The 24688-nt window shown below is 42.7% G+C and overlaps 1 protein-coding gene across 2 annotated transcripts; it reads right to left on the reverse strand.

The window, feature by feature from the left end:
• LOC117503860 (voltage-dependent calcium channel subunit alpha-2/delta-4-like) lies at positions 1–24605 on the reverse strand. Of its 2 annotated transcripts, XM_034163136.1 has the most exons (12): positions 24428–24605; positions 24042–24086; positions 23869–23931; positions 22629–22699; positions 20846–20921; positions 20704–20756; positions 18008–18063; positions 17559–17579; positions 12714–12834; positions 943–1058; positions 674–756; positions 1–455 (listed from the first exon to the last, which is right to left on the reverse strand). In XM_034163136.1, exons 1-12 carry the CDS (start codon positions 24452–24454, stop codon positions 363–365), a joined length of 825 nt encoding a protein of 274 aa, XP_034019027.1. In that variant the 5' UTR covers positions 24455–24605; the 3' UTR covers positions 1–362. The 2 variants fall into 2 exon arrangements, with proteins under 2 accessions (XP_034019027.1, XP_034019028.1); XM_034163137.1 differs by lacking the exon at positions 17559–17579.
• Positions 24606–24688: the final 83 nt, after the last annotated feature.

The raw sequence follows: 24688 nt of genomic DNA on the forward strand, positions 1-24688 counted from the left end.
AATGTACTGGATGTGCACATGCTTGCAGTTGCATTTTTCTCATTATGCAGTTGCAAAATCTCAGTGTACAAATGTATCGTTTAGTTCCCCTCATTCTGAGATGCAAAATGGAAAAGCAGTATGAGATAGTTTTCATGCATGAAAAGGTTCATTATCATGCTTTTTGCAGCTCTCAGCTCAGATTTCATTTCCACATCGAATATCCATCAAAATGTTTTCAAATGTGTTAAACCACAACTTTTTGTTGTTTTTTTAAATCCAGTTGTGGTGATCATTGTCCAGACTAGTCTCCAGATTTTGTCGTTTTGTTTCATCTTTACTGCTTCGCATGCAAATGCGTGAAACAGCAAAGTTGTCCAACATCAGGAGACGAGTACAGAGAAGGAGAGGGAAGCAAGGAGCAGTGAGGCCGACAGCGATATGATGTCCACTCCTCCGCAGTCATCGGCGTTCTCCTACGGGGAGAGAAATGATTTCACTTTTCATTTCATTTAAGACTGCTGACACCGGCAAGTTTGCAAACATAATGGTTGCAATTAATAATAACAGACCACTGCAACAGCAGAAATAAAAATGAGCCAGTGTTTTATACTTTCTGCTCTGTGAAGAATTATTCATTTGTGTAACTGGTGGAAGCTGTCGGGTGTGATCGAGGACCAAAAAAGAAGCTGACCTGAGGGTGATAGGCATGGCAAGATTCAGGGCGCCGGCGAATCTTCTGTGACCGCATCCTGTCACACTTCACTGAGGCGTTATGTACAACAGTGTCAAGGATCAACAGCGGTGCTTTATGACAACACACAACGTGAACGCTAATGGATGAGGTCATGAAACATCAGCTGCTCGTTTGTGCTGCACAGCTCGCTTCCTCAAAACACATCAATCCTAAGTCCTAAGATCTCGTCAGGTTCCTTTCAAGTCTTAATGGGTAAAAAAAGATATATCGCACCTCTTCAGGCTCCAGGGTGATGGGTGGGTACTGTCGGGAGCAGTCGCAGTCTGCCTGCACCACCAGCATCAGCAGGTTGCTCTCAGGTACCTGCTGCACCACAAACATCCTGAAAAACACGCACGCAAAGGCATTCGCAAGAAGTCGATAAAAGAAAGTATGCAATTTGTAAAATATCAATACATAAAAAAAAAAAACCTTGCATGATTGTTTTGGTTCCACCTGGTTTTTTGGGGGGTTTTTTTGGGGGGTCAATCTGGCTCATTACTCCATGAGCCCACAATCATTTCAATTTCAATTTATTTTATTTATACATCGCCAAATCACAACAAACCTGCTTCAAGGTGCTTCACACGAGTAAGGTCTAACCTTACCAAACCCCCTTAAGCAAGCACACAGGCGACAGTGGTAAGGAAAAACTCCCTCTGATGATAATCAATTTAAATCAAATCAATATCATCCAAAGTTACTAAACAACAACTATAAGCCATCCCAGAGTGGTAGTAGCTATAGCCAGGTAGGGGCCAATGAAAGACTACACTAGGGACAAAATTTTACAGTGCTCCAATCATGTTGAAAGGTATACCATATTATTTGTCTGATCATAGAGATTACAAAAAGGTATATTTTAGACCATATTTGGCCTAAAGGTTTGGATCTATGAGATAAAATCAGCAAAGATGGTGTCAAAGGCCAATTTAAGTTCAGTTAAGGGTTAAGTATACCGTAGATCTCAAAAAGTAGCGCTCGGAGCCAAAACGGCATTTTCTCAATTTTATTATACCTTAAGAAATTCTCCTATGAAGATACATTCTTTGAGTATTTTGCCTATGTGTTGCATATCAAAATGATCAGAAAAATCTCAGATTTCTGAATGTGAGATATATATTTGTCTAGAACACTGTGTAAAGGTATGATCTTGTCATTTGGACTATAATAATTAAGTTACTTCAATTTTACAAAATGGTTATGCAAATTACTGGTTGAGCTAATACTATAAAAAAAAAATTAAATAGTTTTGACTGTTTTGAATGCCTGATCTCCAAAATAACAGCAAAGTCAGCATCTATTGGATTCTGTTATTTCAGTTCAATGTATTTATATAGTACCAAATTAAAACATACGTCACCTCAAGGACCTCCACAGAGGTAAGGTCTAACCTTACTCACCTTACACCCCTGAACAAGCACACTGGCAACAATGATAAGTGCAAAGTGCAGAAGTCCCAGAGAACAAAGAGACCAGATAGACAGGAGACAGAGACAAGAAGAAGAGGAGTGTCTCTCCCTTATTTAGCAGGAGTAGGGGAAAAACTACAGAGGATCTTCAGACAGCACAAAATCCCAGTTTACTTTAAACCTGTTAACACCTTGAGACAGAAATTAGTTCACCCTAAGGACAGGATCCCTAGTTACAAACAGAGCAATGTAGTGTATTCTATCAGATGTCAGGAAAACTAACGAACACTACATAGTTGAGACTAAGCAACCTTTACACAAAAGGCTATACCAGCACCGCAGAGAGGTGGACCTCAGTGGTGGACCTCAGTCTGCAGTTCATCTCCACCTTAAAGACACTAACCACACGTTTGAGGACAAGGAAGTTAAAATCTTAGTCAGAGAGAAGAAATGGTTTGAGAGAGGCATGAAGGAGACATTCTATGTGAAACAGTTGAAACCCAGCCTTAACCAAGGAGGGGGTTTGAGACATGCTTTGTCCCCTGTTTACAATGGGGTACTCAGGTCAAAGCAGTTTCAGTCTTTTGTTCATGGTAATGAGTCATTCACGCCATCAGGAGAGGCATCAGTCCCAGCTACCCTGTCATTACGAAGGTGCTAACTAGAGCACAATAGGTGCTAATTAAAGCAATTGTTTAGTTACTAGCCAATAGCAGTCTGCCTCTCGGTAGGAGGCGTCTGGTTAGGTTTAAAACTCCAGCTTTTGTGGCTTCTGTTTGTTCTTCTCGACAAGGGTCAGACAGAAGTCAGATTACCAGAGCAAGAATTTTAGCTGAGGAAGCTTCTGTGATTTGAAGCGAAACATCCTCGCATCAAGCAACCCAGTCCACTCAAAGATTCAAGCTTCTCTACTATGGAAACCACCTGGACAACTGAGAGCCTACACAGAAACAATGATAAGGAAAAAAATTCCCTGAGGCATTTTTTTGATGTACGTAGGAAGAAACCTCTAGCAGATCATACTCAGTGAGGTGACCATTTGCTTTGACCATACTACCAATAAATTAACAAAACCAAGCAGAACAAAGATTTGCCAATCATGCATGACAGAGAAGATACAGCTAAGCATCTAATTACTCATGAATTCTAGTGGTCGCATAAACCAACTGTCGAAACAATTAAGCAGTAAAGATAATGGACCTTTGATCCTGTAGAGCATTCCTCAGATCACCAGCAAGCGCCCGACCTCCACCCTCTCCAGTGAAGGCACGGCTAGTCCACAAGATCAGCTCATATGACATACATTCCTCTTTCACGTACTGTTAAGTCAACCAATAATTTCCATTTTAATTATTCACCCTTGTAGAAACTGGCCATTTTTGTTATTTTTAGCCCATAACCCACCGTGTTCGCTCATAGATTGTCCAAACTACACCTTTTTGAAATCCTTATGCTCAGACAAATTACGCCATACTGCATATGTTTAAACATGATTGGAATATTTTCATATTTTAACCAATGTGTAAGTATTCATTCACCCCTACCAGCCTTCATCTACCACTCTGGTAAGGTTATCACACATTTTTTGTGTAGGTTGTGGTATACTGAGACTGGATTTTAAGTGTTGTTTAATGTTTCACATCAGATGCATGAGGAGATGGCTTGAACATTGGACTTTCTTGTTGGGAGTTGAGAGCAGTACCACTGTGCTCCCCAAGACCATTTTCTCATCAGGAGCCAAAAGTTTTCATGTGAAACACAGGCTGGCTGCTTAGTGTCAAAAGAATGATCCTTTGTAGAAAGTGTTCTTGTCCAACAAGTTCTTACTTTTGAGCACATCAGGGCCTGATTTTTCATGTCTGGATTATTGGGCTGTCTGAAAAATGTTGTTGACATTCTGGCATGATCTCCATCACTGAGATGAATGCCTCTATTAAACATCTTCTCCTTCCTACTGCCACCACCTCTGTGTTGTTATAATTTATTATGCTCTCTCAGGACCAGACCTCTGTCTATTTCCCTTGAATGGGTGTCAGGGCCTATATAGGTTGTGGCAATCAGGTTGTGGCAATCCCTCGGTGGTAGGAAGATTGTCTGTTGATCGAATCCCAGAAGGGATGGTGGACACGGAGAAAATATACCTCCAGGGGTGATCTAGGTTCGTTTAACATGGGAATGTCACTGCACGCCAACAAACACACAGTTCTTGACAGATCCTTAGCCTGGTCTGATGGCTGGGAAATCCCAGGTGATTGGAGTCCGAGGACCTGCTGCAGCCTTCGTCCGCCTTCACAGTCGTTAGGTTACAAGCCATTACCTCCTCCGCCTGATCCGCCTTTGAGAACTTCTTGTTTCACCAGAGCCTCATTAGCCGTCTTGTGTTCAAGGTTCCTGTTGTGCCTTCATGGTTACCATAGTGCCTACTGGGCACACAAGGTCCCCACCTGTATTTCACCCAGCAGACAATCATCTACTTGATCCATTGCGTGGATGAGGGGTTCGATTTTGACACCCAATATAAGGATATCAAGTAGATCAGTGGTAAAAGGTTGGACTGCCACCTAAAAAAAAAAAGGGGTTCTACTGTTGCTGACACTATCCATTTGTATCCTTGGACAAGACATTTATTCTCCACTGTCCCAGAATATCGGTCATTTGTCTAGAACACTGTGGTAGGACGTTGGGCCTCTAAAAATGCATACCGCCCTCAAAAAGCATGTTACTGTATTAATATCAGGGATAACCACCAGCCCAATGGGCTTCGGATGACACGTATAGGATATAACATTGATTAATTCATCTTAATATTTCTGTATTTGACTTTAACTTGGTCCCATGAGCCTGATGTGCTGCTACTGTCTTTGAACATTAAGGAATAAATGAGAAATCCATATGAGTGATGAGACCATTAATACAGTCAACACCTACAAGTTGTGACAGCAAATAACTAAAAGCATACATTGGCCCTTTCGTTTGCTTTCTGCTTTTGCAGTTGGATTCTCCATTTCTCTTGCTCTGATTCTCTTCCTCAGATGTCTTTTTCAGTTTTATATTGTCCTTCATTTAGATTTTTCTGTATGAATGAGTGGGAGGATTATTACCGACACGATTAATTTGCCGGCCACATTTTGGCACACTGCCTTTCTGCAGCTTCCCTTTACTGCTAATCATCTCAGTATTCATCAACTAACAGATCTGTTAATCATAGTTTCCAGCGTTGGTACACAGTCAGGTCCATAAGTATTTGGACAGCAATCATTTTTGTAATTTTGACTCTCGACACCACCACAGTGGAGTTGAAAGGGAAGAATAAAGATGTAATCCAGAGCTAATGTGCTTCAGTACTTATGACGTGAGCAACTGGAAAAGGCCAAAGTGACAGCCACACTTCACCTGGCTGCACTCTAGACGTGGACATGGACCGGTTGTCTGCATTGGTGCTTGCCATTCAAAACCCAAGATAGTTCCATCGTGCCTGCTCCGAGACTTCACCTGAGGTAAATTTCGTCAATGACATATTCAGTGACTTGGTCATCTGTCCATCCCTTGTCTGTAAAAGTGACAATTTGTATCAATGATAAGCCTTTAATGGAATTTGTCCAATTACGTATCCTCTGAAAATGGAAGGATTGTGTATAAAAAATGGCTGTAATGCAATATTTTTGTTTATTCCCCTTGAAATAAAGATGAAAGTCAACACTACAAGCACATCTCGATTGTTTCAATACAGATGCAAAATTACAAAAACCGAGTCACTGTCCAAACACCTATGGAGCTGACTGTATAAATGCCCTTGTAAATCTTCCCAAACAAATAATAATCTCAGATGAATGACTCCAGTTTGTCTAATTTAAGATACATTTGGGTTCCAAGAACTGCATTAACCAGACGTGTGACCGGGATTACGAGACCCTGGATCAGCCACTTTATCTTGTGTGTGAATGCCTTGTGTACCCCTCGCCCCCCCCACCACTGCCACATCTGTTGTGTGTTGGGGGGGTGTGGCTGGACATTTTGGTGTTCTTTTCTTTTCTTTGCTCTCCAGGTGGTATGCAAACTGATTTATTGTCTGTGGAGAAGGTGCTGGCAGAAGAGTCCTTCACCCTCATCAACATGATGTGCAGCACCTGTGGATGGTGCTCACGTGCAACCTTAAAGACTTTCAGCTGAAGCAGATAATGAGATGGCGTTCTGCATTTAAGTCATGTGTGATTCAAGCAGAATTGCCGGGAACTCGACCTTGTGATGTTTGTTTGTGAGACGCTGAGGACCGCGCCTGGGTTTGACACATCGTGCCTGTGAAGGAGGAAGGGTGAGGGACACATGCTGTCAGCACACATCAGAGGTGATTGATTATCTGAATAATTGTTAACAGTAACTTGGTATTTTGTTACGCAGTATATTGGAACTTTGATGAGAGTTGTGCAGCTCGCTTCTCACTGCCGTGGCATGCGGACTGATGATCCTCCACCTGTTGTGAGAAGCTGCTCATTTACATAAAGCTTGAATTCGGACCTGAATGTGTTGCTGATAGTGTGTGCCTTTTGAAGGATATTAGTTGTAGCTGCTGACTTACCTCACCTTTTCTATCCTTCGCAGAGTCGGTTTGTCGTGTCCACCTGGGGGGTGTTTGGCGGTGAACGTGGGTCCAGAAGCGCCGGGCTTCGATCCTTTTGGGCGCTGGAGAGCGTGCCGTCCTTCACTCCGCCAGACCGACGCAGTTTTTGTTTGTACACTTTGTTATGCACCAAAGGGGGAAAATAAATTGTTTTGTTATTGGAACCGCTTTCTGGTTGTTTTAGCGCTGGGTTCCGTCAGACGCAGGTCTGCTCCTCAACCCGCGTCGACACATAACAGTAGTTCCTGGCCATTCCATAATAGACCCAGCGGCAGAGGCGGTTCCATTCGCCGAAAGAGTTCAAGAACACTTGGAGAAAATATGGGAGCAATTACAGCATCTCACAAACCAAATTAAACAAACAGATGTCCGCGTTACGGAGCTTGCAGCGCAAGCTGTTTCGCTTCCTGCTGCTCCAGCTGCGGCACCATCGATACCGGTGCAGATAACTCCGTCACCCAGAGATTCGGCTTCCGATTATTTGTCGTCTGGAGCCTTATGTGGGAAACGTTGAAGCTTGTGCTCCGTTTTTGATGCAATGTTCTCTGGTTTTTTTCTCATACCGTTGCCCAGCGGTTGCTGAATCTCAGGCAAGGGAGGTGGAGTGCGGCTTATTCTGTGGATTTCCGAATTTTTCCTGCTCAGTCCGGTTGGAATGCCGCAGCATTAAGCGGAGTGTTTGTGGTTGGTTTAAATGATCCATTAAAAGACGAGCTAGTAGTCAGTGACGAGCCAAATGATTTAGATGAGCTAATATCGTTGGTGATTCGTCTAGATGATCGGATGAAGGAGCGTGGACGCGAGAGAGGACGGCCATCAGAACGGGTTTTTTGTCTCGGGGCTTTCCCCGACACAGATCTGGGCTGCCTCTTCTTCGCTCCACTGAGACTCCTCCGACGGGACCTCTGGCTCCTCTTGTAGATGAGCCCATGCAGCTCGGACGAGCTGATGCCGCTATATTGCCCCGTCATAGAAGCGTCAAAAAAAATAGTGGTGACGTCTCTCCAGGTGTTCTGGGACAGGCGAAATAATACACAAAAAAAAAAACTTTGTTTGGGCTAATGTTTTTTTTTTTCTGAAAGGGGTTATAAATTGTTTGGGGATTCAGGGGCGTATCTGGTGGAGTGAACGACAGGCGGTTCGGAGCCCGTCCTGGACTCAGTTAATCGTTGGTTTTTATTATTTGTATTTAGGTATTTTCTGTTTGGGTCTGGGGTCATTTTGTTTTGTTGTTTTTTATTTCCCTACTTCCCTAACCCCAACCTCACTCGCCCCAAGACCGTTCGTCTTGTGGGTTGTGGGGTGGTGCAGGTTGGTCACGCTGAGCGTTCTCAGAAGACCTCTGCACCTAGGGGGGGGTTGTTAGGGGCATTTTTTTCTGGTTTGGTTAGGGCCCGGTTCCACTCCAGCCTCAGTGGGCCTTTGTACCGTTCGTCATTGGTGTTGCCGGGGTGTGGTGCAGCGGGAACATACCTCAGTCGGAGGGGTGGGCCGATCTGTTCCCATTCGCCATTTCAGTAGTTCCACCCCTCCCGATAGGCTGGGGTATGGTCGAGTTGGGGCACCGGACGTATTTCCAGTTTTCCGCTGCGCCTTGGGGTTGGGGCCGGGTTAGTTTTTCCTGTTCCCTTCCCCGGCTTGATGTTTTGTGCCGTTCGCCAAAATGAGCCGCCGAAAGGCTCTGGGAGGGATCTGGGGTCTTTCAGGGTCCTGGGGAAGGTAACAGGTTTATCGGTTGTTTTATTTGCCCCCGGGGTTGTTTAATGTAGTCCTCCGGGGGTTGGACTTTTGTTTTTTTTTGTTTCCTTCCAGGTTCCACCTCCAGGGTTGATGGGACGGTCCTCTGGGGGGGAATTGGCTTGTGGGGCCGACTAGCCAAGTGTGGCCGGGTCTGGGGTTCCTGGGTTGTGGGGAGGGTGCCTCCTGGGGTTTGATGGTACGGTCCTCTGGGGGGCGCCGTTGCTCCATGTGTACCTGGGGACCTCTGTGGGATTCCGGCTTTGGCTATTCCTCCTGGAACCGGCGGTGAAGGCCTTCTGGGGGGGTGTTGGACTCTGCAAGTCGTTCTGGGGGGTTGTTTGTTATTTTTCTTTCATGCATTTATGTTGTATTGTGTTTGTGGGGCTGTGTTGGGTTTTTGCATTTGGGAGTTTTTCTTTTCTTCCCGGGGTTGGATGAGACGGTCCCCTGGGGAGGTTTTGGGTGGGTTTTATGTTTTTTCTTGTGTGTTGGATTGTACTGGGGACTGTTTTGGGGTTTTTGTTGATGCCAGCCGGCCTTCCAGCTGCGGTGCCCTGTCCTGTTGTCTGTGGTGGACCTTGGGAGCGTTGCGCTGTCTGCTTCCTGACGAGGACCCCGGAGGAAGGTGCTGTTCTCGGACCTGGTCTGTTCGGTCGCCGGGAGGCTTCCCGTTAAAGGGGGGGTACTGTTGTGTGTTGGGGGGGTGTGGCTGGACATTTTGGTGTTCTTTTCTTTTCTTTGCTCTCTAGGTGGTATGCAAACTGATTTATTGTCTGTGGAGAAGGTGCTGGCAGAAGAGTCCTTCACCCTCATCAACATGATGTGCAGCACCTGTGGATGGTGCTCACGTGCAACCTTAAAGACTTTCAGCTGAAGCAGATAATGAGATGGCGTTCTGCATTTAAGTCATGTGTGATTCAAGCAGAATTGCCGGGAACTCGACCTTGTGATGTTCGTTTGTGAGACGCTGAGGACCGCGCCTGGGTTTGACACATCGTGCCTGTGAAGGAGGAAGGGTGAGGGACACATGCTGTCAGCACACATCAGAGGTGATTGATTATCTGAATAATTGTTAACAGTAACTTGGTATTTTGTTACGCAGTATATTTGAACTTTGATGAGAGTTGTGCAGCTCGCTTCTCACTGCCGTGGCATGCAGACTGATGATCCTCCACCTGTTGTGAGAAGCTGCTCATTTACATAAAGCTTGAATTCGGACCTGAATGTATTGCTGATAGTGTGTGCCTTTTGAAGGATATTAGTTGTAGCTGCTGACTTACCTCACCTTTTCTATCCTTCGCAGAGTCGGTTTGTCGTGTCCACCTGGGGGGTGTTTGGCGGTGAACGTGGGTCCAGAAGCGCCGGGCTTCGATCCTTTTGGGCACTGGATAGCGTACCGTCCTTCACTCCGCCAGACCGACGCAGTTTTTGTTTGTACACTTTGTTATGCACCAAAGGGGGAAAATAAATTGTTTTGTTATTGGAACCGCTTTCTGGTTGTTTTAGCGCTGGGTTCCGTCAGACGCAGGTCCGCTCCTCAACCCGCGTTGACACATAACAACATCTTTTTGATTTTTGGGGATTCCACACCAACAAAACAACAACTCTTACGTCAAGTGTTATGAAATTACACTACTGAAACAGTGAGCAAAGTGGGCTTGAATTTGACTAAAGGAGTGCAATCATTATTTTTCTGATTCTCCACAATGACAACATAAACATACACAGTAGTCCAATGGCATTAACTCAAAAAAATGGCCAAATAATGGAAATTTTGTCAAACGCAGCCAGTCTGCTCTGTGTTAGCCTGATCCCATCAGATCTCAGAAGCTATGTAGTGCAGGACCTGGTTAGAACTTGGATGGGAGACCTCTTTGGAACAGCAGTGGCTGTCTGTGTTTCTCCAGGTAAAACTGGAGTTGCGCCAGGAAGGGCATCCGGCATAAAACCTGTGCCAAATACCACTGTGGATCTGGCTGTATCGGCTGTGGCGACCCCGAATATATATATATATATATATATATATATATATATATATATATATATATATATATATATCTTATTTCACATTTTTGCCAGTGGTGGTTTCTAATATTTGAAACCCTTTGATAATCATTGTAAAGAGTTTCTCATGTCTTAATACATACATTTAGACACTTAAATTAGGGTTTTATTGCAGTAGCAAAGATATACAAAATATGTGAAATGGCAGCCATCTTGGGCGCCATTTTGGATTTTGACAAAAGCCACAAGGAGTATTTTTGAAGACTTTTAATATGCAATTCAACACATTTTTCTGGACCTATCCTGAACATTTGAGCTTGTTCTGCAAAATGTAATTTTTTTTTGGACAAATAGCCAGATAATTACCATATTTTCCGGACTATAAGTCGCACTTTTTTACATGTTTTGGCCGGGGGTGCGACCTATACTCCGGTGCGACTTATAAATGAAAAATATACCGGTAGGATCTCAATTAATTTACTGTAACAAAACAATTTTACGTGACAGAGTCGATCTATGTTTTAAAATGGCCACCAGAAAAGGAAATGCAATGCATCATGGACACTGTAGTATGGCGGCCGTCCTATAAGTCACGCTGGTCGCGATAACCAATCAGAGAACAGAACGTTGGACGCGTATTCCTCACCTCACCCACAGCGTGTGAAGCTGACGAATACGGTGCTTGCTGTTATTCCGGCATGGCGAACAAAACAGCTTCAACCCTTGGATATCAGTGTGAGCAGAGTGTTTAAGTTGACGCTGAGAGCTGCGTGGGAGCACCGGGTGAGCGACGGCGGAGGATTAGTGTGTGCACTTGGAAGGAGCTGGCGTCGAAGATTGTGAATAGCGTTTGAAGCAGACGAACATGGTGTTTATTCCGGGACGGCTAACAAAACAGCTTCAACCCTTGGATATCAGTGTGAGCAGAGTTGACGCTGAGAGCTGCATGGGAGCACTGAGCGACGGCGGAGGATTAGCGTCTGCACTTGGAAGGAGCTGGATCGACACCGCTGGGTGGTCATGAGCTGTGCAGGTAGGTGCTGCATGGTTCGGCTCGCAATGTGGTCCGCAAAATACAAACATATCTGTAGGTAAATGCAGCTCACGAGAGGGCACTCGAGGCTTGTGTGACTGTTCCTGCGACTTCTGACTACCATAGAAAAATAAAAATTTCAACGTTACTGATAACTTAACAAGACAACGGAGAAGGCCTGAAAAAATGCCACCAAAAAGAAAATCATACTCTGCAGATTGTAAGTTACGACTGGTGAAATATGCATCTGAAAACGGTAGCCGTCACAATATTATCATCTGAACTTTTCATGTTAAGTTAACATACCTGTATGTCCATGGGACTTATAGTCCAGTGCAACTTATTTATGGTTTATTTTTCTTTATAATGATAAAGTGGCTGGTGCGACTTATACTCCGGTGCAACTTATTTATGGTTTATTTTTCTTTATAATGGATAAAGTGGCTGGTGCGACTTATACTCCGGTGCGACTTATAGTCCGGAAAATACGGTAAGTCCTTTCGGCTGCTCCCTTGCTTTCACCTGGGGTGGCCACAACATAGCCAAGGTGGATTTCCCATGTTTTACATTGGATGCCCTGCCTGACACAACTCCATTTTAGATGGAGATCAAGCAAGGGTGGGTTGGAACCATGAACTGTCCATAGTGGAAACAAGCACACTTACATAACTGCTTGGCCACCACCCACCCCTACCCTGGATGAACAATCAGATGTTATTTGAAATACTTAACAAAAGGTAAACGATCGTGTTAAGCTGTAGTTACAGTATGGAGCTTGTTATTCCTCTTTTGGCCTCATGGGGGTAGTCACACACTCTCTTTTACACCACTCTGTCACCTTCTCATGTCTTACTTTCTCTCTTCACACTAATCCCTCCGTATTTCACAGCCTGTTTTTCCCCTGTCAGTTTTCCACACACGGCACCTCAGCGTATCTCTCTCCCTTCATTTACCTCTTTGTCAGTTTTTCACTCCCCATCTCCAAACGCACCGTGCAGCCTGATCTAATTCAGGCCCTTCTGCAAATCTGCCTTTTTCCTAATACTGTTGCATGCAGTAAGAGTGCAGTCGGTACGCGGAGCCCAGCCGAGCCATAGAAAATGGATTTTGGAAGGACAGTTTGATATGGCTGGCCGAGGGCAAGTAGAGGTATATGCACTGCTGATTTGTGTCAGCATAAAGAGTGCTCACTTCTGGCAGCGTCCACATCTGATAATGCTGTTGGTCTCCTTGACTGACGGCTCATAGACAAAGCTGGGGTACTCCGTGTCACACGGCTGCAGGATGTCACCTTTTTTCTTGTGTGCTGAGGCTGAAACAGACATAGAAATAAGGATCACTCTTTTGGACTACGGAGGAGTGCATGTAAATGTGTTTATTTTGTCGGTGACAGGCCGACAGCCTGTGACAGACAGGCCCATAGTTTAAATGCGTCACACCTCATGCGTTTGTCGCCCTATTTGGCTATACTCCAAATGGCATCAAATTTGGTGTCTGGTGCAACAGAAGAAGGACGTGTCTGGAGCCAAAGACATGTGCAAGCTGGCACGCACAACGTGTCATTATTTTTGCATTCCCTTTTATCCCCACTGTTCTCACACACACCGTCGCATGCAGCTAGCCAACAGAGCCACATGCATGATGTGGGCCACATGTGGTATTCTGATTTGGCTTCTTTAAAATTTGATGAAATCCGTTATACCTTTATGCTTTGGTCGTGCTGTGAGAAACTTGGCAGGTGTGTCTGTTTCCACTGAGACTCTAAATTGTTTCATCAGATGCATCAAATTAAATTTAGATTGTAGTACAGCACAGAAATGTGATAAAATGCACAGTATGCTAATAGTACTGTGGACAGATTATGGGCTTATTTATTGCCAGGTTTTATTAGCAAATGATCATCTTCAATGGTCTGCACCAATCAGTGCACATTAAGAAATAATATTTCCAATTATCTGCTACTATAAGCAGCAGGTTAGCTTGCATGTCCTACAGCAGTCTGCACTCAAGGTTCTTGAAATGGAGCAGTAACTCCACCTGGTGGACATTTACCATTAATGCAAGTAAAATAGAAGTGTGCCAAGAGCTCTAGTTTTTAATATTATTAAATATTAAATGATCTATCTATCTACAGTGATGAAAATAAGTATTTGAACACCCTGCGGTTTTGCAAGTTCTCCCACTTAGAAATCATGGAGGGGTCTGAAATTTTCATCTTTGTTATGTGTCGGACGCAGGACGGAGAACCGACCAGCGTTTGAAGGACCCAGTATGAAATAAGCAGAGCACGGTACAAAGGATAACTGAATTTAATAACATAACAGTGATGTGCTACAATACAAACAAATGAGTGCGCGGTCTGCGAGGTGGAGATATGGTGCGCTCCTAGCAGCACAAACGGTCCGGAGCCAGAAACAGTTCGGACCCAAGGACCCCGCCGACACCCCCCAGGTGGCTGCGACAAACCGAGTCTGTGAAAGAAGAAACCATCATGTGAGTCCACACTCCACACACAGAGAGACCACTCAAAGGTGTACATAAACAGCAAACACTTCCTGGCTTAATCACTAATCAGCTTCCCACCCTGCAGGCATGGAACACCCAGTTCACATTCTTCACTGCAGTGGAAGCTGATTAAACGACTAACATAACAGCTCAATATAATAAGGTGTGAGGGACACCACATTTACTGACTGTACTAATGTTAGTCACAAAACCTACTGTACCTCAGGAAGTGTGCTGACGAGCGTGAGACCTCACCCCCTCCTCTTTCACAGACCATGACATCAAAACCTGGTACGGTCTCTGCATCCATGATGATGAGATGGCTCTCGAGACGACGATCTCACCCGTCTGGTCACAAGGTCGAGTCTCTGGCAAATACACACTGTGTACTCCAGACTTAAATGCCACCATGCCCCAATCCATGTAGATGCACCACAGCTGTGAGTCCTGACGAGCTGCACATAACCAGCCTCAGGTGATCAGGGTGAGGTCCTAATAGCTCAGCCACACAGCCACTCAGTCCTGAACGCAAGCCACCTGGAAGGAAAAACAAAAGACAGAACAGAAAACAGAAACAAAAGGCAGCCAGGCACCCCCAGCCATACAACAATCTTAGGTGCATGTCCACTGTGAGAGACATAATCTAAAAAAAAAAAAAAATCCAGAAATCACAATGTATGATTTTTTTTAATAATTTATTTGTATGTTACTGCTGCAAATAAGTATTTGATCACCTACCAACCAGCAAGAATTCTGGCTCACACAGACCTGTTAATTTTTCTTTAAGAAGCCCTTTTATTCTGCACTCTTTACCTGTATTAATTGCACCTGTTTGAACTTGCTACCTGTATAAAAGACACCTGTTCACACACTCAATCAATCACACTCCAACCTGTCCACCATAGCCAAGACCAAAGAGCTGTCTAAGGACACCAGGGACAAAACTGTAGACCTGCACAAGGCTGGGATGGACTACAGGACAACAGGCAAGCAGCTTGGTAGAAGACAACAACTGTTATGATTATTTATTAGAAAGTGGAAGAAACACAAGATGACTGTCGATCTCCCTCAGTCTGGGAAACCATGCAAGATCTCACTTTGTGGGGTAAGGATGATTCTGAGAAAGCTCAGAACTACACAGGAGGACCTGGTCAATGACCTGAAGAGAGCTGGGACCACAGTCACAAAGATTACATTAGTAATACATGATGCTGTCATGGTTTAAAATCCTGCAGGGCAGCAAGGTCCCCCTGCTCAAGCCAGCTCATGTCCAGGCCCGTTTGAAGTTCACCAGTGACCATCTGGATGATCCAGAGGAGGCATGGGAGAAGGTCATGTGAACAGATGAGACCAGAATAGAGCTTTTTGGAATCAACTCCACTTACCATGTTTAGAGGATGAGAACAACCCCAGGAAAACCATCCCAACTGTGAAGCATGGGGGTGGAAACATCATACTCTGGGGGTGCTCTTCTGCAAAGGGGACAAGACGACTGCACCGTATTGAAGGGAGGATGGATGGGGTCATGTATTGCGAGATTTTGGTAAACAACCTCCTTCCCTCAGTAAGAGCATTGAAGATGGGTCATGGCTGAGTCTTCCAGCATGACAATGACCCCAAACACACAGCCAGGGCAACTAAGGAGGGGCTCTGTAAGAAGCATTTCAAGGTCCTGGAGTGGCCTGGCCAGTCTCCAGACCTGAACTCAATAGAAAATCTTTGGAGGGAGCTGAAACTCCAAACCTGAAAGATCTAGAGAAGATCTGTATGGAGGAGTGGACCAAAATCCCTGCTGCAGTGTGTGAAAACCTGGTGAAAAACTACAGGAAATGTTTGACCTCTGTAATTGCAAACAAAGGCTACTGTACCAAATATTAACATTGATTTTCAGTGTTCAAATACTTATTTGCAGCAGTAACATGCAGATACATTATTAAAAAATTATACATTGTCATTTCCGGATTTTTTATTTTTAGATTATGTCTCTCACAGTGGACATGCACCTAAGATGAAAATTTCAGACCCCTCCATGATTTCTAAGTGGGTGAATTGCAGGGTGTTCAAATACTTATTTTCATCTATCTATCTATCTATCTATCTATCTATCTATCTATCTATCTATCTATCTATCTATATATATATATATATATATATATATATATATATATATATATATATATATATATATATATATATATACAATCATGGCAAAGAAGATGGTAATGTTGTTGCATGCCAAAACATGGTCCTTGATAGATCCTTTGCCTGGTCCGATGGCTGGGAAATCCCAGACGATCTGGGTCTGAGGACCTTTTGTAGCCTTCATCTGCCAACACAGCTGTTGTGTTAAAAGCCATCAACTCCTCCACCTGATCCGCTGTTGAGGGCTTCTTGTTTCACCAGAGCCCTGTTAGCTGTTTCATGTTCAGGGTTTCTGTTGGGACTTCATGGTTACTGTAGCAGCCACAGGGCACACAAGGTCCCCATCATATTTCGCCCCAATTCCATACTGATCCATTACCCAGGTGTCACAATGCACAAGAAAGGTTGGATTTTGAAGCCCCAATCTATCCAACCATCCATCTATTGATGGCATTACTTAACTACATCTTAAACATTAGCAACATGCTAGTGCTTCCCCTTCCATGGATCTCCACCCACATCATCACAACCTCCCCAGACGTACAGCACCATCATATTTTAAATATCTGGGGATAGCCCTGGTATCCCCTGGATGAAACACTGATTTCACCTGATGTCTCCCTGCCCCAGTTGCTACTTCTTTAACATCATTGATTTTATCCTAGTTTGTAAATTTTGGGCCCACATAAATTGTGTTTCATCATAACACACAGCGTAGCATCGTCGTGACATTTTTACAGCCTCTCAAGGTTATACAGTTCCAAAGTGTGATGTCACGTATCTATGACAATGCTCAAGGATGTTCAAAACTATATTTTCAAAATGGCAGTTTTTGTGTTTTGAAGACCAATCAGAGTGTAATGTGTGGACCTCTCATCCTTGTGTGCAGCAATGATAGATTGAACAAGTAAGGTTGCATTTTTACATACATTTAATGGATAGTCAGTTTAGCGACAGAATTTCAACTTAGTTCGCATTGGGGGTGCGATTAGACTCAATACTATGCAAATAATCTTCCTGCACAGGGTTTATGCTGGAGTTATGCCACAGTTATGGCATTATATGGGAGCTCACCTTAAAGCTGCAATACTTGTATGTACAGAATATATTGTGTGTGTGCAGTATATTTTATGTGATATGCACATTCTATATATGAATTTGTTCACTTATTGTACTTAACAGTGTGCACCTTACTTTTTAGGTGCTACCAGCCAAACATTCCTGAAACATTTGAACTTGATTTTTTAATTGAAATAAATATTGATTTGATGTGATTCCCCTTTGTGCACAAGACAAGGACCTAGGGCTTCAACATGTCGAGCTAGAAGGAGAAAAATAGTGAATGTAGGCAGACAGACAGACAGAGATCTACACAACACTGATACTCACACACACTGAAAGATGCCTTTGCTTAACCGAGTGATGATATGATGACATCATGTAGGTGGAAAAGTGGATGATTGACAGGTAGATACATAAAGATGAATAGATGGAAGGAAGAAGGCAAACAGGTAATGAATGACAATGTTGCACAAAACTTTGTCAAGTTGTTTTACTTCAAATTAAAACATGTTAAATACAACGTGCCACAAGTCAGATATTAACTGTCTGTGATAAAAATAAAAGTTAATACAGGTGAATGAAATGGGAAAAATGGTTGTGATAGTGAGTAATTATATATTAATATTTCCCATTTCTCTGCTTTTATTGTAGCAAACAAAATTGTGATATTTAAACAGCACATAAAGTATGGTTTCTACAGTCATCATGATGCACAAAAGTATGATCTTTTTTAGATGCTATTTATTTTTTTATTTTTTCATGTGAGCTGAACTCACCATCTGCAAAATGCTCCGTGTCCCAAAAGCCACAGATATTAAACTCCAGGAGAAACCTGGGAGAAAGGAGACATGAAGAAAGTGGACAGAGAAGGGAGTAAAACAGTAATATACGTATATATATATATATATATATATATATATATATATATATATATATATATATATATACATACATACGAGGGCTGTCAATAAAGTATAGGTCCTTTTTATTTTTTCCAAAAACTATATGGATTTCATTCATATGTTTTTACGTCAGACATGCTTGAACCCTCGTGCGCATGCGTGAGTTTTTCCACGCCTGTCGGTGATGTCATTCGCCTGTGAGCACTCCTTGTGGGAGGAGTCGTCCAGCACCTCGTCGGAATTCCTTTGTCTGAGAAGTTGCTGAGAGACTGGCGCTTTGTTTGATCAAAAGTTTTTCTAAACCTGTGAGACACATCGAAGTGGACACGGTTCGAAAAATTAAGCTGGTTTTCGGTGAAAATGTTAACGGCTGAGGTGATACTGTCGCTTTAAGGACTTCCCACGGAGCGAGACGTCGCGCAGCGCTCTCAGGCGCCGTCGTCAGCCTGTTTCAAGCTGAAAACCTCCACATTTCAGGCTCTATTGATCCAGGACGTCGTGAGAGAACAGAGAAGTTGCAGAAGAAGATGGTTTCAGCATTTTATCCGGATATTCCACTTTTAAAGGAGATTTTTTTTAATGAAAGACGTGCGGACGGGTCCGCGCGGTGGCACAGGAAAAAAACCTCCGTGTTGATAACCATTTGTAAAATCCAGGTGGCTTTTGATGGCTTTCAGTGGAGTGAGTATATGAGAAATTGTTTAACAGCTGGACATGTTCCAACTTGTCCTTAAGGCTTCCAACAGAAGTGTTTTTCCTGTGGCAGAGCGTCGCGGTGGCTGCGAGCCGACGCTGCAATCCGCCCACACGTTTTTCATTAAAAAAAATCTCCTTTAACAGTGGAATGTCCAGATAAAATGCTGAAACCAACTTCTTCTGAAACTTCTCTGTTCTCTCACGACGTCCTGGATCAATAGAGCCTGAAATGTGGAGGTTTTCAGCTTGAAACAGGCTGACGACGGCGCCTGAGAGCGCTGCGCGACGTCCCGCTCTGTGGGAAGTCCTTAAAGCGACAGTATCACCTCAAAATCTCTCATCAGCCATTAAAATGTTCACCGAAAACCAGCTTAATTTTTCGAACCATGTCCACTTCGATGTGTCTCACAGGTTTAGAAAAAATTTTGATCAAACAAAGCTCCAGTCTCTCAGCAACTTCTCAGACAAAGGAATTCCGACGAGGGGCTGGACGACTCCTCCCACAAGGAGTGCTCACAGGCGAATGACGTCACCGACAGGCGTGGAAAAACTCACGCATGCGCACGAGGGTTCAAGCATGTCTGACGTTAAAACATATGAATGAAATCCATATAGTTTTTGAAAAAAAATTAAAAGGACCTATACTTTATTGACAGCCCTCGTATATATAAATCAGCAGTTGTCATTACAGAGTAAAGGACACTGCAGGAAGATGGAAGATTGCACCACAGCTGTCAAAAACTGGGCCAACACCCAAAGTTGTGTCATGGGAATATTAAAACGGGTCTTTGTGTCCTCATGAGTATTTGTACCTGTTTTTACTGGAGTTTTCTTACATGAAAAAGCTTTAATCAAGCAGCTTTATCCAGAATAAGTGGAAACAAAATGAAGTTGCTGACGAACTGATTGACAGATGTGAAACGGTTTTGTTGATGCCTGCCCCACCCACATCCACACGGTTTGTTCTTGTAAATTTGTGACTTTAATCTCAGTGAATATCATATTTATTGATTGATTTTTTTTTTTTTTTTTTGGTTGCAAATTTATGACTATGTACTCTCCATCTTTGAGACTTTTTTTTGTGAAATAATGGGCGGCGCTGTAGCACAAGTGGTGGGTGCAGCAATAAGAAGGTCCGTGGTTTGAGATCACCGGTGACCCATCATCCTTATACATCTGGAGGTGCATCCAAAATAAAAACAAATCAACATGGGACTCCATATCAGATATGCTGTGGTGATTACAAGCAAAAAAAATGACACAAGCCAAAAAAACGTATTTGTCACAAATTTCCGACATATTAAAATTTACAATTTTAATAATGGCAAATCTGTTTTTTTTTCCTGGAAATATGGAATATCAATAGGAAATATTATAATATTAACTAAATTCATTATTACGTATCAAGCTTCAACACCTTGTATTTGACTGGTAATTATCGCCTGTGTTTTGCACTGTTTTACATTGTGCATAAAAGTTGCCAAAACAAAAAAATATACTGCATTTTGCTTTTAATATCTTTGGGAAGACATGATCATGCTCGTTGTTTTACAAAACACTGTTTGCCTTACTTTCATTGATTTCCTGACTCTTATCCGGGTCTGAGTCATGGTGGCAGTTCACCAAGCAGCTCAACCCACACTTCCCTATCCTCGGCTAAGCCCTATAACACTTTCTGGGGTATACTGAGGAGACAGTGGTGCAGTGGACAGGGGCAAAATCCCACACGGACTAACCCTTTGTTATGTTTTCCTTATTTAGATTGATCAAATAGTGACAATTTTAGCAAAATCTAACAATCCTCTTCATTTGGAACACACTGGTGAAAAAAAAGAAGCCAACAATCAATTTTGGTTCCCTCTAGCAACACTTACAATAGGAAGTTGGAGAGGAACCATTTGAGGGCTGAAGCTAAACCACGAAATGGCTGCAGACAGAGAGAAATCAAAATAAAAAGATTTAATGATGAAGTAAATGACTTTGGATGTTAATGGTACAAAAAGTGAGTGTACATACGCTGAAAAATGATTGTGCACTGCTGACGGAGTGCGTGTTGATCTTACACATGGCCTGGTAGTCGAACAAGGACACCCTGAGAAACATGCACACAACAAGGGTGACTTATTGCATTTTGCATTCATTCATTTATGCATATATGCAAAGAAATCAGTTATGCAACAGCTTGTATTGAATGAATATATGTGTTATATGTGATACTGAATTATACTAAAAAAATAGCATCAATGATTGGAATAAAGCATTGTGATAAAAGTGTCCAAACATGAACAAAAGTGAAAAAGTGGGATGTATATACTATAAAAAAAATCAAATGGATTACTAATCCTCAGAACAGTAATAATACAACACTGTGCCATTATAGCTCACGAATAACAAAGCGTTTGAGTCTAATCTAATCACAGTAAAGAACAGCCTGCAGGCTACGGCTTTCATATGCATACTAATGGGTGCTGTTTGAAAGGATGGGTACAGAAAAGAAAACAGGAATATTTTGCAAGCCAATTCCAGCAGCAACCGCTGCTCTGTGTGATACGGTGCGGCGCGTACTTGTAATTCAGGAGCTGCTTTCATTTCCATACTGCTGTGAGCATAAGACAGAGGGTGCACAGATACAAAGCAACAGGGGAGGAACTAAACAGACCAAAAGTAACAGATTTTGCTCAGAAAATACTAAATATTGGCAAATGCCAATTGTACCATGTAACCTTATACATTCGTATAGGGTTACATGGTACTGTTGGTTAGGGTTCGAGGATCAGGTACTGTGAATGCTGTGTGGAGAAGGAACAGAGTCTCTGATTTTTTCCCCTCAGTGAATTTGAGCGTTCATCAGCAATGTCTTCTGGCTCCTACCCTGTTCAATGCTTGCATGGACTGGGTGTTGGGTAGGGTTGAGGAGTCCAGTGACTGGTGCGTTTGTTGGCACTGACCTTGTGTACAACGGTGTAATAATAACACAAACAATATACCCCCAATTGTGGAACTTGAGAAGCAGATTGAGGATGGTTTGGGTTGCAATGTGGCAATATCCAATGATATGCTGGATGTGTCAATCTTCATAACTATGGGTCCACAGCCTTTGAGATTGAGACACTCCTAGGAACAGTTTATGGCGTCTTGAGGTCGCTGGACAGAGATTATGCCGATACATTTGCAGGAAGATGAAAGTCCAAGTCTTTCGGGTCCTGGACTCCTGGTACGTCTTGTCTTTACTGTATGGTTGTAAGACTTTAATGCTAACCAGTCACCTGAGGCAACGACCGGATGTCTTTGGGCCAATGAACTTGGCTTTGTAAGAATCAGATGAGGTGTAACACCATCCCGAGGGAACATCGGCTGCGATATTTTGGCTAGGAGGCACATTTCTTTGAGCATGATCCAGTATGAAGGTGTCTGAGTGTTGAAGACCCCAACAAGCGGAAAGGCCAAGGTGACAGATAGCTACTTTTAGGGTGCGGAGGTGAACTGGTTTTCTGCCTGGGTGGTTGCCAAGGAGGCAGTTCCATAGTGTGGTGGATGCTACGGCGCATGGCACCTGCACATGCTCCCAGATCTGACAAGACCTCTTATGGTTCTGACTCTTCTGACTGGTACTTTGAGTTTATTACTACAGGTAACACTAAGAAGCAAAAATCATACTTTTTCCAACAAAAGGCGAAAACTATAGCATCAGATAAGAGAGGTGCTGGAAAATTAAGTTATTCAAGGACTTATTCCCTACGTTATCATCACAAATTTGAATAGACAAGCAGTTATTTTATAATTGACAGTGTGGGATTACCTTTTGAACATTCCCATTCTTATCAGTGTTGTCATCACTGATCCATCAATTTCACCAAAGAATCTTCCAGCCTGTCAGAGGAAACAAAGATAGAAATGAAAGAAATCCATTTCTCCCTCTCCCTTCTTTCAATAAACTGACTATTCATTTGTTCAACCAATTATAGTATATTATGTGACCAAGAGGATCATTGGTTCAGTTCCCTGCCGTTTATTGTTTTGCAGAATCACACTGTAGTCTGTGTTGCATTCGTGTGCACTAACCACAGTTCATGAATTCATGTTCATTGCTTATACTTGCTGTCGACAGATGCAGCAGGTAAAGGGTAGAACTATAAAATATATGGAAATGTGAAGCCACAAGTCAAGTACTGGAAAAAAAAGAATGGTGCAACTTCAGCAAGTTTTTCACGCGTAAATGTCAGCAAAGCCATTTTAACCATTAATACCAGGTAATTTGTGAAGTAAGGCCATTAATAATACAGCAAAAAGCAAAAGGGTTTGAAGTTCTTGTTTTTTTAATCACAAGGAGGAGTCCCTGGAGGATATGAAAAAAAAATTAATTGTGAGATGTTGCAATATGCAATACAAGCAACGTATGTGCTTGTGCATACAAAAAAATAAAATCAAGTAATTAAAATGATATTTAAAAACATGGCTTAAAAAGAACTCAACTTGAGGATGTTCATATCCATTAAGTGGAAGAATGTTTATATCAATAAAGTGCAAATATAAATGCATACTGATTTCAACCATTGCAATACCCCACCCCCAGCCACACGTTCTATCTATCTTTTAATCCGGGATGTACGTTCCTGTTCGGTTGTGTATTTTAACTTGCATTGTGACATCTTCATTTTCATAGAGTCTGAAACAGTGTTCAAAACAGGTGTGTCAAAGGTTTCAAAACGATTTGAAGCAATGTTTCAAGTTAGCTAACAGTAATACGCAGTAACAATGAAATGTTTTGGCACCATTCATAGCTACACGTCTCTATATTCTTTCATTGTGGCTTCACTTTCCCTGTTCTACTGTATCCTTCGTGTTGAATTTGTGCACACATTGGGCAGTTGCTAGCTTAAGTCGGATGCTAACGAGCGGGACCGAGGCATTTATTGTTTCTGAGTTGTCGACATAATAGTTTTTCCGTCAATAGGTAATAGTGAGGAGGGTGAGATAACTCTTTTCTTTTGTAATGCCAAAAGAATCCCACATTAGTTGTATTCTGTGTGTGAACTCACATCACTGCGTTGTTTCGAAATTAAGACAAAGCCATTATTGTCAATCACGTAGCACTCAATATCCTGAGGTGAGACAGAGACAAATCAGTCAGGTTATTATTTTTTAAATCTCAAAACACCAACATAACAACAAGTAGGAGCTCATGACAACTTATGCTTCAAAAAAAACTTACAAAACTGTCACAGCGAAGAGGACAAACACCGTCTGAACTGGAGCACTGAAAGAAAGACAGAAACAAAGTAAGACGGCTTGTTTTTCACTCTTCCTGAGGTGAGGTAAGAGTTTATCTGGCAAACTTCAGGTGAAAGTGACAACTATGAGTGTGATATGATGTGCGTTTACAGGGCTGCGTGCATGTGTGCGAATAAAGGATGTGTCGCCTTCGTGTTGGCAACAGTGTTAATTTGTGTGCGAAGCGTCTGCACTATCTGCATGATGTCTGCACGTTTGTGCGGCACATCTGTGTGTATGTGACGGGATGTGAAGATGATCAAGATGTTAAACTGGATTTGGCGCAGAAAGTGTGAAACACGGCTTGGAAAAGTCACACATACTTACATCTGTGTCATTTGGCTGCAAAGACATCGAAAAGTAGTGCAAAGGGAGGGAGGGGGAGAGAATTCAAACAGAAAGATAGCGATTAATTGAATTAATGATGTGTAAATTTGAGCATCGTTCAGGTTCAGTCTGTTCTCATTCCTCTGTTTGGAGTTTAAAAAAACACATGGGCCCTATCTTGATTTATAGCACATGGTGAAAAGAGTGGCGCTGGGGCACTTCCAACTGTAGTTTTCTATTTATGAATTAAACCAATCAAAG

This window comes from Thalassophryne amazonica, chromosome 22 (assembly GCF_902500255.1).
Source record: "Thalassophryne amazonica chromosome 22, fThaAma1.1, whole genome shotgun sequence".
NCBI lineage: Eukaryota > Metazoa > Chordata > Actinopteri > Batrachoidiformes > Batrachoididae > Thalassophryne > Thalassophryne amazonica.